Source organism: Corvus hawaiiensis, chromosome 5 (assembly GCF_020740725.1).
Source record: "Corvus hawaiiensis isolate bCorHaw1 chromosome 5, bCorHaw1.pri.cur, whole genome shotgun sequence".
NCBI classification, from domain to species: domain Eukaryota; kingdom Metazoa; phylum Chordata; class Aves; order Passeriformes; family Corvidae; genus Corvus; species Corvus hawaiiensis.
The window spans coordinates 19,442,596-19,457,420 of record NC_063217.1 but is presented as its reverse complement, the minus strand read 5'-3'; the positions used below and the strand labels follow the sequence as shown (position 1 = coordinate 19,457,420).

Sequence of the window (14,825 nt, the reverse complement as noted above, 5' to 3'; positions counted from 1 at the left end):
CATGGTCTGGACAAATTTGTAGAGGAATTTGCAAAAAGAAAATTTGCGCCTTACAAATTCAGAGTCCTGAGCATGCGCACACGGTGATCTTGTTTGTTTTAAACAGTAGCTCCACAGTTGTTGGGATTTGCATGGGATATCATTCCCTCATGCATTCTGCGCTTGCTTTTGGTGGAAATTAGTACCTTCTGGAGTTAGTTACTTACCCCTCAACTCCTCAAGCCTGTGCTGCATGTGCTGCCTCCTACCACTGTGTTCTCAGCTCCTTTGCTGTCTGCAGAGAGCACAAAAGAGAGCTGTGTCCAGTGCAGCTTGGTTCAGTTTGCCTTTTTGCCAACTCCATGGAGCCTCTGGCCATGGCTGCTGGCCTCGTTGGCTTCATCCATCTTGCATGTGCTTAGCAGGCATTTCTTGACACTGAAGTGGGCCCATCCCTTGGGCTGGGGCTCAGTGAGGAGCTCCTGCTGTCCTGGGGAAGCTGGTCCTTCACCCTGTCCCGCATATGTTTGAAACCGATACGAGACCTGCACTGGCTTTACAGTGTTAGTCATACTGTTCTGCAGCCCTGGCCAGCCTCTCACACCCTGACAGCAAGGTGGTCAGTGGGACTGTGCAGTGGTGTGGACCACTGATGGCTAGCTGCATCCAGGACTCCCAGAGGTACAAAGTATAATTGAGAAATTAGAACTTCCAATGTAACTTTTCGATCTACATGCCTACCTACCTATTCCCGTTACTCATACTATAAAGCAAAGCTGGCAAGACTGGAAAAGAAACCCAGGCTTTCCAGTCTGTGTATATCAGCTTTGAGGGGTCAGGACCTCTTATAAAGAACCTGTTACTGCTCTGCTTTTAAGTAAAAGGGATTTTAAATGTGAAATTAATTTTTCATTCAGTTATAGTAGAAATTAATTTCTAATATTAATTTGCATTTCTGGCTATAAACAAGCTATATACTGGGAAGTAAAAGCCCATGACTTTGTGAAAACTCCAGTGAGGATGATGTTTATGTATTAAAAAAGCAGGACTTTTAAACCATTGAGATCTTTGTGTTTTCCACTGGTGTGTAACTAATATGCCACAGTTTATCAGTTTTATCAAGTTTGTATTCAAGTCATATAAAAATTCTTGCACAGAGGAAATGTATAAGCTTCTGCTTGTATTAACTGACAATTCCAATTTACTTTCATAAGGTTTGATCCACTATGTGAAATCAGTGAGTTTTTCTGTTGACTTGCTGGAGTTTGGATCAGGCATGTACAGCACTTTCCTATGAAACTAACACTCCACCAAATGAGATAAATGTAGCTGCTTTTATTTTTCTGAGTCTACCTTATCTTCAGTTTACTCTGAAAAATACGAAGACAAGAATCATTTCCATGTAAGGAATGCAAAATCTTCACTATGTTTTTCTCTTCTCTGCCCTTTTATTAAGTGACTCTTACCATTTTAAATGTTGTTAGTTGAGAGACAGATTTATCACTCATCACTCGCTGGGTCTCATTTACAGGCTGTGACATAACGGACTGACTCTGAGAAATGTTGCAGAGACATGAGTAGAAGCAATCTCACAAGGGGTTAATGCTGTAATCTTTTCCAAGCCTGTTTATAATCCCAACAGTAGTGCTGTAGCAGAGGAGGGTGGATCTCAAAAGTACCGGAGGGGATATGTGTGTGCGTGTGTGTGTGCACATACTTGTGAGTGTGTATGTGCACACATGCTTTGCTTTTCTGAATTGCTGTGTGTGCCCCTGGAAAAAATCTTGTGCAGCCAGAACAGGACTCTGTGTGCTGGGTACTCCTATGGGAGAGTCAGAACAGCTTCCTTGCACAGCTGCCTCTCTTGTATTTCTTCTGCAGACTTCATTCAGAAACGTTCATTTGTTTACTGAAAGCATGGGCAGATAGTTACAAACCCACCTTCTTCTTCGTCAAAGCTAACCTGTGGGTACTGAAGAATGGAAATAGTTGATGCTAGTAGCTTCCTTGGGAATGGTACCAATATTACTGATTTCCTCTGCGATATCATCTTGGAAAATGACACTTTTTTCTGTGTGGATGATGCACCTTATCCTTCTAAAGGTATGTATGGAAAATTGATTTTTTTCAGGCAGTTTTAGTTCTAGGTGGATGTAGAGATACTATAGAAAGAAAGAGCTATGCAAAACATTTTCTCTGAGAGAGTGCAAAATCAACTGCTTGCTTTTAAGTTAGTATGAGAAACAGGCAGCAAAAAAATTAGTATGTGCTGGTTTTCCAAGTTCAAAATTCAGCTAGGACAAAATTTGGATACAGTGGAAAACTAAAACAGTAGCACTTTGGGGCACAAAATGTAAACATCTCTGCTAAGGACTTGGAGAAACATGATTTTTACTCAATTCAATAACAATGGAGTGATCAGATCTGATACCATGTATGAAAGTGATTTAATAGGAAATTACAGCACTCTGAAGCCGAGAAAAAAATCCATGCATTAAAATATTTTCCGATTGCTTAATCTTCTCTTACTTTTGCATAAAATAGGATCTCCCATGGTGAATAAGTGGTGCACAGTAAGTAGCATGAGAAGCACATGCTTTAAGAAGTTGTATTTGACTCTCCAAATGTACATGGTATTGCTTGTATTGTAGTTTAATGCTATGCAATTTAGGTAGATCAGAATATGTTTAAGAATTGCAGCACTTCCACTTATTTTGCATTGCTGTAAAGACATAACCTTCATAAAATTGAATACAGAAAGGCTTTTACTTTTTGATTAAAGGTTGAAATATATAATATTAATCTGAGTTGAATACTATGTAACCGATCTTTTCTTGTGACAATTTTCAGATTTGCATCAGATAATTCGGATTCTGCTGTATTGTTTGATATTTCTGCTCAGCATTTTGGGGAACATTCTGGTGATTACGGTGCTGATAAGAAACAAGCGGATGAGAACAGTCACCAACACATTTCTGCTGTCACTGGCAGTCAGCGACCTGATGCTCTGCCTTTTCTGCATGCCCTTCACCCTCATTCCCAACCTGCTAAAAGATTTTATTTTTGGAAGTGCTGTTTGCAAAACTGCCACTTATTTCATGGGTAAGTCTGGGAAGTTTATACCTATTTTGAAGACTGACTAATAAGACAGGTGAGAAGGTTTTTAAAGACCTATAAAAAGCTGGTTGTTTCCATCCACCATTGAAGTTACCAATACTATGAAGAAACAGCTTTGTAGTGCAAATTGTCATGGTTCTGGTGTCCTTGGTCTGATCCAGCAAACACAGAGGCGCACACTTAACTTTAATGACACACAAAAGTGTTTTGCTGGATGTGAAGATGTTGCACAGTCAGACTTTAAGGAGGAACCCAGCACAGGCACTTGCTTACCCATCACTGACAAGATGGTTATCAGCGTTCAGATCGCCCACCAGAACTGATGGGCTTGTACACCCTCACTAAGGGCAGGTTCTGCCCACAGATTTTTGGCAGCAGTGATACATAAAAAAGAAATAGGCCAAAGTAGGTGTAATTTGCAGAGCTGGGAAGTTGGAGCAAGTATTCTCTGCGGACAGACCAGGTGTGATCAGAGCTCACCAGGAGACCATAAAACACAGATACAGGTTTTAGAGCCTGACTTTAAGAAGCATCACTTTTGTATGCCTTGCCATACTCTTTTTGGTTGTGGAGCCAGGAGCTAGGAGTTTCAAAATGCCCAGGTTGTGGATGTGTGTGTAAGTGATTTTTGTCTCACTTTGAATATTTCCTCTGCATTTGCTTGTTTCTTAACAAAACAAAAAAAAAAAAACCAGCCAAACAAAACCAAACAAACCAAACAAAAAAAGAGAAAAAGAGAAAGAAAAAGAGAAAAAGAAAAGAGAAAAAGAGAAAGAAAAAGAGAAAAAGAGAAGAGAAAAAGGAAAAGAAGAAATGAAAACATTATGTAAAGTTTTTGCCTCTTTAGGAGACCCTTAGTTAGTTATAGAAAATTCAGGTCCCCTTTCAACCCATGCCCTTGAGAACTTTGATGTAATGTGAAAGTACACACCTAAAGTGTGCGAATGGGAAATCAACACCTTTTTGTAGATAAAACCAATAAAACTAAAGGCCATGTTTAAACAATTATAATGAATTGCTGGCAAAAATACCATAAAGCATTACTGAAGCATTGTCATCTTCCTCTTATTGCACACAGTGTAAATTACTTTATTAAAAAATCCAGTGAAATAGACCAAACATAAAGTTCCTCATTATGAAGCTGTTTTATTTTAAGAGTCAGAATGTAGAGATTTCTCACTAAAGGTTCAGGTAACAGAGGCTTCATCTGACAGACACTGACAACCATTGCATCAACTATGCTCAATTTTTCATTTTAAGATGTAGAAAGACAAATTTTAAATTACAGATGATTTCTGTAAAGCAAACTGTAACAATATTGGCATTTGATAGTTTGACCCACATTCACAAAGACAAATAATCATTCACTGAAAGAAAAATTTGTGGCAAAGTTAAGAAGAAATATCTATAATTTTACAGTGATGAACTGGGGCACCTCAGTGACAGAAGCACAGACCACCGCATTGTATTTTATAAAATACGAACAGAAGAAATTAAGGATACTTGAAGGACAAAGATTCTGCATCATGACTTAATTTCTCCTTGTTTGTATCTCCATTAACATCTAATTAAAAAGTTGTAATAGATTTAATTCGCTTGAATGAGAAAATCAGATCACGAGTCAAGCAGTACACTCAAAAAAATTAAAACAGTAGAAAAGGAACTGTGAATATCTGTTTTAAGAGAGTAATTAACTGATTTCAAATGCTTTGTTTGAATTTCAGTGGAATTAGTGGAGTGAATAAACCACAGTAGCAAAGAGAATAGTTAGGAGTAAAATTGTCTTCTTTCCCTGTTACCAGAATTGTATGGTTTGACAAAGTGTGTATTTTTTCTTGGACTTTTGGAGTAAGAGAAGCACAGAGCAGGAATATCAGTCTGGAGAAGTCTGGAGACCCAGACCCACTGCCCACACATTCTTCACTGGCTTAAACAGTATGGTGTTTATAAATATTTTTGCTTATAAATAGTTTGCTATTTTTTCAAATTTTTGTATGCATACAGAAGGCTAGCAAGACCATTTGAACATAACATAACCTTTAAAACAAGAGAATAACCTTTTCCTTAATTTTATATATATAGGTGTGTCTGTAAGTGTCTCTACATTCAACTTGGTTGCCATATCTTTGGAGAGGTACAGTGCCATCTGCAAACCTCTGCAGTCCAGGGTCTGGCAGACAAAATCTCACGCCTTGAGAGTGATTGCTGCAACCTGGTGTGTCTCCTTTACTATCATGTCACCATATCCAATCTACAGCAAACTGGTACCTTTCACCAAGTATAACAACACCACAGCAAATATGTGCCGGCTCCTTTGGCCAAGCGATGTCATTCAACAGTCTTGGTAAGACATAAGTGGCTGTTAGCCAGTGCATAATTATCTGCTGGAAAATGGGATTTCGTGGTAGCAATAAGCCTATGGAAAATGAAGTGTTAACCTTCAGCAAATGTTTACACTCCATCATGCTTATTTAAGATGTAAAAAAACACCAGCATGGTTTTGAGCCACTTACATTTCAACATTTGCATGACTTTTCCCTGGTCATAGGAGAGGTTGCCCAACATGGCAATGATTCTCACACGATGGTCTGCTAAGCCCCGACTGTCACTGTAAAGAAAGCATCTGTCACTTGTAGTAGGAATACTTCTTTCACTCATTTACACATAAACTTCAATATTTTCAGATAAATCCTTGATTAATCTTTGAGAAACGCAGACACATAGAAATGCCCCTCTGTGTGCTGCCTTGCCTGTTAATTTGTTTGAAGGTTCTTTGCAGCAGAGAAGTAGAATATGAGGCTGCAAATGTCTTATTTGAGAACTGAATCCTTTTGGTCGCTTATGGAGAACAGGGGCAGAGAGAAGAAGGGAGAGACATGCTCCGAGTCCTACACATCCAGGCAGAGTAAACAGCAGCACTATCAAACAGCAGTAGTACTTAGACATGATGTCCTTGCACGTTGACTAAACACTGACGCACCGAGAAAGTGTAAGACTTTTTTTGATACTGAAGGTCAGCTGGAATGGGGAAAACGATTAAAGTCTGCACCGTTTTGGTATGGTATATCCACAAAGAGAGTAACTTTCTGTTAATGCTTTCAGTAGTCTCAGGTATTTGGCAGCATGAGGAGGAAGGGTACAGGACAAAATTCTCTTCTCTGTGGTCTTGTTACAGGTTCCCAGGTGTGTTACTGAGTTTGCACCAAAGTCACAGGGATCAGAAGAGACACAGGCTCATGGATGCATTTAAACATCATTATTTCCCCAGCTTGTACTCAATCAGAGAAGCTGATGAGGAGAGTAGCAGATGTGAAACCAAGTAAAAGCTGCTTCTTTTACCAAAGAGATTGCCGGTCCTGGGATCCCTCCTCAGGAGCACTGCATGGCTCCAGGGATGAAAACCCAGGTTGCGGCTGTTCTGTCTTTGCCCACATGTGCCATGGCCCTCAGGAAGTCAAATCTCTCTGAAACAGAATAATAGAATAATTTACATTGGAAAAGACCTCTAAGATCATTGAGTCCAACCATTAAAACATTTTTAATGTACCAAGGACCCCTTTGAGAATCAGCAGCTGCTCATTTAGCTTCTGCAGGGCAGTTTTTACATTGTCCAAAGCTACAGGGCATCTGATGCTTGTTTGGTTACAGCAGGAGTCCTACTCAGGGGCAGAGAGAGCTTCTGCCACCTTTAACCCCTGTGGGAGTGGCCATCTCCTCTAGGCTGCATAGGTGGAATGAAAGATGGTTTGCATCCATGATAGTCTTGTTCCTGCCTGTACCCTTCTGGGGGAAGCAGGAGAAGAAGTAGGAAGCTTCAAATTTCCAGAGGTGTCAAAATGATACTTTGTATTGGCATGAAAAAAATTCAGAAAAGCTTGAAATCCTGTCTTCCCCAATTCTCAGTTGTATGAAAAGGAGTTTTTCTGGTTTTGTGCCATTCCCTATTCTCAGTGTGTCTTTTGATTCCTTAGGTACACTTTCTTGCTACTCACGCTCTTTCTTATTCCTGGGATTATAATGATGGTTGCTTATGGTCTAATTTCTTTGGAACTCTACAGAGGAATAAAATTTGATGCCAGCCAGAGAAAATCTTCACGAGGTAACAATGCATTTAGGTTTGGGATGCAGTTTTTAAAGTTACAGTTGAAGCTATGAACAGTTATTTTGAGGTTAGTAAAAGGAAATCTTTCTATTTGCAAAAATGATCATTATGGTCAGTTATGTCATGAACTTGCCAGCTGCATTTCTTGATTAAAGTTACTCTGCTGTTAGCAAATAAGCCTTTCCTCTGGCTTGTTTGCAAAGACTCAGGGCAGAATACACTAAATTTCTAATTTGTTTATTGTAGAAACACCAAGATTTTTTTTCTGGCCATGGATGAAGACCATTTTTGTGAATAAATGCCACAATTAAAATTGTCAGATTAGGATAGAAGCATATAACCTTGGAAACTGTCTTCTGTCCATACTGGACTAAGCAACGCTCTTGAACCTTTTGCATCATAGAGATAAGATGTGAAAATATTGGGAGACAGTGGATTCAGAGTAGCTGAATAACACGACTGACTCAGAAGCAGGCCAGTGCTTTCTTTGCAGCAGTTGCTCAGCTATGAATTATGTTGTTTGTTTAGGTTTAGACTGCATTCTTCATTTTTTATTTCCCTCACTGTTCAGAGATACTTTGCCAGCTATTTAAACAGCACTTTATATATACAGAAAGAAGAATGAGTTTCTGCAGCACCAAATACGAGGATGGAGATGGATGTTACCTCAACAAAACCAAAAGAAAAAGGAAAATGCCATTGCAACAGCTCTCTGCTATGAGCCACAACAAAATAGAGAGGGTGAGAAGCAACAGCTCTTCTGCCAACTTAATGGCCAAGAAACTCGTCATCCGTATGCTGATGGTGATAGTGGTTTTGTTTTTCATTTGCTGGACTCCCATCTTCAGCGTCAATGCCTGGCGCGCCTTCGACACGGCTTCCGCAGACCGGCGTCTCTCGGGGGCTCCCATCTCCTTCATCCACTTGCTGTCCTACACCTCTGCCTGTGTGAACCCCATCATTTACTGCTTCATGAACAAGCGTTTCCGCATGGCCTTCCTAGCCACGTTCACCTGCTGTGCCAAGCAAAAGCCCCCCGCAATACAGGAGGAGGCTGCTGATGAAGAGGAGGGGAAAACGACGAGGGCTTCCCTCTCCAAATGTTCTTACACACACATGTCTGCATCTGCACCCCCCTGAGCTGCACCAGGGGAGGCAATGAGTGGTGAATTGTCTGGTCTTGGAAAGTGACTGTGGCATCAGCTGAACATGATTTAGTTCGGAGTTAATGAAACACTTCAGCTGACAGTAAACACAGTGAGAATTTTATGGGAAATAGATGCTATCACTGTCTGAGTGTTACATTACTTTCCCTTCAAAAGTACAAAGGAGGAAGAGTGCTCTGAAGATAAAGGACTTTATGGAAAGCCTTAGAAGTTGCTGTATTTGTCATAAATTCCACTGCAAAAATTGGTGTCCTTTACATCAACAGCTTTGCTCAGTTTTCAGATGCAGTTCTGAGTATCTCTTAAAATTTCTAAGATGGTAATAGATTATCCTCAAACATGAATATGTGTAATGCAGTCTTCACTTCACTAGCTGTGCCTCATAAGCAAAAATCTTTCTGTTACATTTGTAGTATATTTTCACATTATTTTAGCTGAGCTAATACATGTTGAGATAATTTTGGTGTCACTCTCACGGCAATTCTGGAGTGGCAAGAATGGGCTTGTCCATGTGAAATGAATGCTTTTAAGTAAAACAATTTCTTTTTTTAAAATAAAATAAATATTGTTGTCTTTGTGGGTGGAATGCATTCTTCGCTAAGGCAATAGCATAAATTAACATAAATTAATGTGTTTTTCACTTATTTAAACCCCACAGAACAAGGACAAAGGAATGGCTTTCTTCTGTGCAGCTGAAAGCATCCCCATATGCAAGTGGCGGGGTCTTAGATGAGCCACAAAGGCTCATGTGGAAAATTCCACACTGGGGAAGCACAGGGATAAATGCTTGGGATAAAGCAAAGAGGTGCTTTACAGAGGATGCAGGACTGCAGACGGAGGTTGGTGCCCATGGCACCATGGCACATTTCACAAATACGTTCACAGCCACTCCAGGCACGGCAATGCCAACAGGGAAATAAAGCCATCGGGTGCAGGATGGCAGAAAGGGCAGATACAACGAGCAAAGGCTGAAAGGCTTTGTCAGAAAACAGTTTTTCTAAACTTTGGAGCAGCTGTTTTCTCCAACTACACATACTTGTAAACAGATTCAACACAGATAAAAACAGCTTTGGATGATGTAATTACCAGTGCTTTGTTGAGCAAGGAATCCAGTCTCTTTCCGGTGCAGCACACAGGTGAGTGTGGGTGTTCAGGTCTTGTCCTTTGCTCTGTGGAACCCAGATAGAGAAGTTACATCACTTATTTTAGTTTGTGAAAATATCCTGTTGGAGATGTTTCTATCTTCTAGCTGAATCAATATCATTAAACACCCTTGTTATTAGACGAGATTAAATTTGAGCACAGCGTGGAATGTAGATGTGGATATTAAATATAAGCCTTCTCAAGGTTTTTAATCAGGAAAATCTGATCTCTTTACAGAATGATTTTAAATTAGAAATGTACTGTGAGTTCCAGCACCCAGATCCATGTTCTGCACTCAGTTATTGCCTGAAATGGTTTACCCTAACAGCTTAGCACACAACTTTGGCTATTATTTTTTTTTTCATCCAGCTTGTCCACAGACAGGAAATTAAAAAAAAAATTCTAAACACTATTTATGCACAATCCATAGAAACAATGTTTTGCCTGCCTTGTTAATAAAGTAGCACTGCTCCTGGAACGGTGCTGAGACTACTGACATCGATCTGACCTTTTGCAAATACGCAATGAATTAAATTATGGGACTTAATTCATAACAGTAAAATGAAAATTTTACTTCACTTAAGGACACAGGTTGAGATCCTCTACAAAACTGCCCTTCAGTGTTGAAACTGAAGGAACAAACTTAGCTGCTTTGGAATTTATGTGGAACAGTGACAGCAGAAAACATATTTGTGAAGTATTTTATACCCTTTGAAAGCCTGGATCTATTATAGATAATAACTTAAAAACTGTTGTTTAAGTGAGAAAACCCCTCACATTTTACTAATATACTGGATGTGACTATTGCTGGCTATGTGCTGTATTGCAGGACAGCCCATGCCCCAGCTCTGTGTGCACTTTCAAAAGCAAATTCCTTTTTATAGATGGAGCTTCTCCAGTACCTGAAGAGTGACATACCAGGACATGCACAGTTCACCTGCTCTCACTGATTGAGTCTGAGGATAGTGGTTTCAGATGAAAGCCAAAAGCTATTTTCAACAATGCCTTAATCAGATCTCAGCCCCCCATGGCCTCCAGTACCTGCGGCTGAAAGGAGCAGAGTTTCTGATTGATTCCCCTCTCGTAACTGTCAGGGAGCACAATTTGGAGGTGATGAAATGAGGGAGGCAGGAGAAGATCCTGATGGAGTGGTGGCTGGGAGACAATCAGAGAAGGGTTGAAATGTGTCATTTCTCCAAGGCCCATCTGTGTGTGCGTCACTCTTCCCCTCCATTGCCCCCTCTGCACCTATTTTCTTGTTATACCAACACAATATTTCTTTTGATTAAACTCCCAAAGCCACAAACCTTACACCGAATTCCAGCAAGAAGAAGGAATTAAGCTTTTAAAATGTAATACTGCAATCCAGTAATTTTGTCTTCTGCCTTAGTCTCCTAGCACAGGAAATTTCAGCCTTTCTGCATCTTAATGCCATTTTTCCTGATCTGGGCATTGCAGAAGTCATTCCTGGCTTCAAATGTTGTCCTTTCATTGTTAAATAATCATAGCATCCTCCCAGTACCTTTAATTCAGATGCTGATGTCACTGAAAAGGTATCTTCAGCAGTAAATATGGGTGGAATAAACATACCAAAGAGCCTATGAAATCTTCTCATTTTAGCAGTAGTTGACAGTGGTTGTGGGGAAAAATCCTATCCTACTACTACAAGCAGTCCCTAAAGCAAACTGTTTTCCAGATGTAGCAGACAAATGGCAAACCAATGAATTTCAGGTGCATAATGCCCATAAATCTCTGAAGTTTTTATCTTCTTTCCCTTTCTCCCAGCTCCCAGGGTTTTTTTTCCCCCGCCCTCTGTCTTACCTCTTTCAGCTGCATGACACCATCTGATTTTTGTCCTGCATGCTTCTCAGTCTCTAGGCTACTTTCCCACCACCACCAATTGGTAGATGATTTTTTCCCTCTTTGACATGTTTATTTTCCTTCCCAGATTTACTTTCCCAGAAAGCACTCTCATCTTCATTTCCCCTGTCATCTCCAGCTGACAGACTCCTGGAGCAGGTTTCTTACTCGAAGCAGTGTATTCTGTCCACAACACAGCAGCTCTGCAATCACTGCCTTCAGTCCTGTGTCTGAGTTCACACGTCGGCTCTCAAGCACCGGCTCTCGAACAAGCAGGATGTGCTAGTTCAGAAAACAAAAGTGTAGCGTTAAGTAGCACCCAGATCCTCCTTTGATACTTCTGTCACTATTACTTGCAGCCTCTATTATTAGGGCATGCTTTAAGACTGATGTCTTACAATACTGCTAAATACAGCACTTGGTGAGGGGTCAAAGTAAAGGTATTTCACTGTTGCCAAGGCAAAGGACCTTAATGCTCTCAATGGAAAGCTGCATGTGGATTTGGAACTCCAGCCACTAGAGGTTTACATCCTCTTATATAAGCCATGACCTCTTTTCCGATACCACCAAGCCCTTCTTGGCAAGGTGGGGAGCCTGTCCATGATCTCACCTGCTCCTGCATTTCCTCCTGCTCTTCCTGCCTCCGAGCCTAAGGATGGTGCAACCCCAGTACACCCACCATGGTTCATCACAATGCTTTTCTGGCATGGAATAGATGACTTCAGGATCAGTCAATACTGATATAGATGTTGAGCTAAACTAAGGGTTTCTAGTGGCAAAAGATGCTTATTCTCAAAAGGAAAGTATAGAAAGATAAAACCTAATGGTTTTGATTTTGAGAAAGGTTTATGTGAGAGCAGGGGCTGTAGCCTTTTTACTACAGCATCAGAGTGGTAGAGAGTATAAAATGAAAGTTTAGACTTTTGGTTGGGTTTTATTTGTTTGTAAAATGTTTTGCTCTTCCACTTCAAATACAACATGGACCAACCAAATACCACTTCACTCAGGTGTGCATGTAGGTCAGCAGTTTGCTCACCCTCTGGCCACAGTCTTGCAGTCAATTTTTCTGTATGCATTATTAATTTCAGTTAAACAGCTTCAGCTTTTTATGCCCAATCCATCCAGCATGCACCCAGCTCTTTTCTCATGGGTTACATCCAGCATAATAATGCATGCCTTTAACGTGCCAGAATTTCTGTCTCAGTGTGTGTAAAAAACTACTTCTAGCATTACCTTTTTTATTTTTTCCTTCTGCAATGCTTGTTAGGCTGCCTTGGGTATCTCCTAAAGAAAAAAATGCAAAGGAAATGTTCATGAATTGTAAAACTCCTGTTTTGCTTGCCTAATGGCAATTCATCCCTGCTAGGAGCTATTTGTCTGCATCTCCACAGATAACTATGGAGTGAAGAGTTTTCTTGGCTTCCACTCCCAGTTGTGTCCAAAAAGCTAATTCTGAGCTAGAGAGATGTCAGTTGTTCCACTGTATGGTGAGACAAGAACAAAACATATTCATTAGCATCAGCTGGTAGTAAACATCAAGTAGGAATCATCCCCTATGGGGTAAACACCACTTAATTGATGTCCTGCTACTTTGACAGTTATTAAACAAAATTTCCCGATAGAATGAAGAAATGCAACTTATATACAAAGTCTGATTTAAAACAGTAGACAAAAATCACTGCATATGTCCTTTGAAAGTCATACAAACACCAGAGTTACAAAACAGGCATGAAGAAAAGTCACACATACAGAGCCTAAATCCACAGGAAAGACATGGAGCTACTCATGCTCTTTGCTTGCTGTCAGAGACAAATTGTTTTATTATTATTGAATGGACATTGGCTCAGGGCCTTGTTCTGAGAATATTTAGCAACTGCTAAGAGGCCTCATTCCTGACCAAGTGAAGAATGACACACAGAGGTGAAACCACAGGGGCAATTAAACAGATGACAATGCCCAAGAGGGAACTGCCCAACCAGCTGGGAACTCTGCATTGACTCCTACGAACCTGCTGTGGGCCTTCTAACACCTGAGGTCTTCAGGATTTCATAGCTAAACTGAAGATAGGTGTGAAGCAACCAGAGCTGCTCCTTGCTCTGAAACTGGCTCAAATCTCAGCCCATATCCCTATGGGGACATCTGGCAGTGTTGCTGTGACTGGCTTGCTGTTATTGCAAAGGAATATAAGGATAATAATGTCATCCAAGACACTCTGTCTTTGGAGTTGCTTTCTCTGCAGGCATCCCAAAAGATGGTCCTGCCACATGCAAGTAGGAGAAAAACCACTACAGTTATGGCACTGAAATAAATTCATTGTGTCAGCAAGGGCACAGCTGTTGCTTCTTTGGAAAACCAACATCATGTCCGTTCTAGCTTCCCAGGGTGCTACAACTGATTTAATGTACCTCTGACCACCCTGTGGTGACCAACAAAGGTTATCACAGGATTAGGAAGAGGCTGTGTGTTTAAGACAAAGAGCTTTTCATTTGCTGTCCAGATGTGGTCAGTGCTCATGTTACAAGTTGCAAAAAAAATCAGTGGTGACTAAAGCAAATAAGACTAAAGCTATCAGACAGGTTCTCACAGTGCATTTTTAACAAGAAGAAAGTTCTGCTAATATCAAAGCCTTTACTTCACTGAGATTGCAGATCCAGGGGAAGCATCCAGAAAATATATCTCAGGGCCTTTGTGTTTATTAAATAGGAAACCTATTTTAATATTATCAGCTGACTGAGGCAAAACAATACAGTCCAGGAAAGCCTGTCAGACATAGTTCTATATTCCCTGGTATTTTTAAAGCATTTTTTCCCTTTCGTATTTATTTCCTTCTTTTTTTTTTTTCTTTTTTTTTTTCTTTTTTTTTTAAGCAGGAAAAATAAAAGCTTTGGAAATTCAAATAATGTTTATTGAAAGGCAGGGTTTTCCACAAAACCCAAATGTTTATTAACATCCAGCATGACTCCTCTACTGCACTGATTTGTCAAATATTTAATAAAACCTGGATAGACTTTCTTTGGTACACACTGAGGCCAAGACTAAGACGCCTCCAATGACAGAGGCAGTGTAGAGATGGAATGGGAGAGCAAGCAAGCTGCAGGTGCCCAGCTTTGTCTGATACTGCTTTTGTGAGATCTGTAAGAGATTAATAAGACTGGTAGAAGAGTGTTTAGGAAGATGGTGATTGAAGTCAAAGCTGAATCTGATGCACTTGCAGCTGAAACATGGCTCTGCAGGGCCCAAACACAGGGCTGGGGCAGGAATGGAAGGGAAGGAGAACGGGAAATATTTTGGCCTTGTAGAGGGGTGGGGGACAAAAAGTCATAGTGAGGATGAAAGGACACGATCTTGGTCTGTGGAGAGAGAAGATCATTGCAAACACTTTTTAATTTTGGATTGGCCTCTTTAAAGTAAAAGAAAAGGCAGATGTGCCCTGTATGGGAGGGAGGCACATCGTGGGG

The 14,825-nt window shown here is 40.4% G+C and overlaps 1 protein-coding gene and 1 long non-coding RNA gene across 3 annotated transcripts; one reads left to right on the top strand and one right to left on the bottom strand.

The window, feature by feature from the left end:
• Nucleotides 1–1,464: 1,464 nt before the first annotated feature.
• On the top strand, nt 1,465–8,937 carry CCKAR (cholecystokinin A receptor). 2 transcript variants are annotated; one of them, XM_048305178.1, is made up of 5 exons: nt 1,465–2,082; nt 2,830–3,081; nt 5,179–5,440; nt 7,068–7,195; nt 7,770–8,937. In XM_048305178.1, the coding sequence occupies exons 1-5, from the start codon at nt 1,959–1,961 to the stop codon at nt 8,336–8,338; spliced, it is 1,335 nt and encodes a 444-aa protein (XP_048161135.1). In that variant the 5' UTR covers nt 1,465–1,958; the 3' UTR covers nt 8,339–8,937. The 2 variants fall into 2 exon arrangements, with proteins under 2 accessions (XP_048161135.1, XP_048161136.1); XM_048305179.1 differs by having other exon boundaries at nt 1,473–2,082; nt 7,812–8,937.
• LOC125326733 lies at nt 5,437–13,023 on the bottom strand. The gene is made up of 5 exons (XR_007203970.1): nt 12,601–13,023; nt 11,536–11,649; nt 10,549–10,662; nt 9,451–9,533; nt 5,437–6,560 (listed from the first exon to the last, which is right to left on the bottom strand). It is a non-coding gene; the product is annotated as an uncharacterized LOC125326733 (long non-coding RNA).
• Nucleotides 13,024–14,825: the final 1,802 nt, after the last annotated feature.

Coding starts and splice junctions, on each gene's coding strand:
- CCKAR (XM_048305178.1), top strand. CDS start 1,959: ATGGAAATAGTTGATGCTAGTAGCTTCCTTGGGAATGGTACCAATATT. Junction 2,083..2,829: donor TGCACCTTATCCTTCTAAAG/GTATGTATGGAA, acceptor GACAATTTTCAG/ATTTGCATCAGATAATTCGG. Junction 7,196..7,769: donor CCAGAGAAAATCTTCACGAG/GTAACAATGCAT, acceptor CTCACTGTTCAG/AGATACTTTGCCAGCTATTT.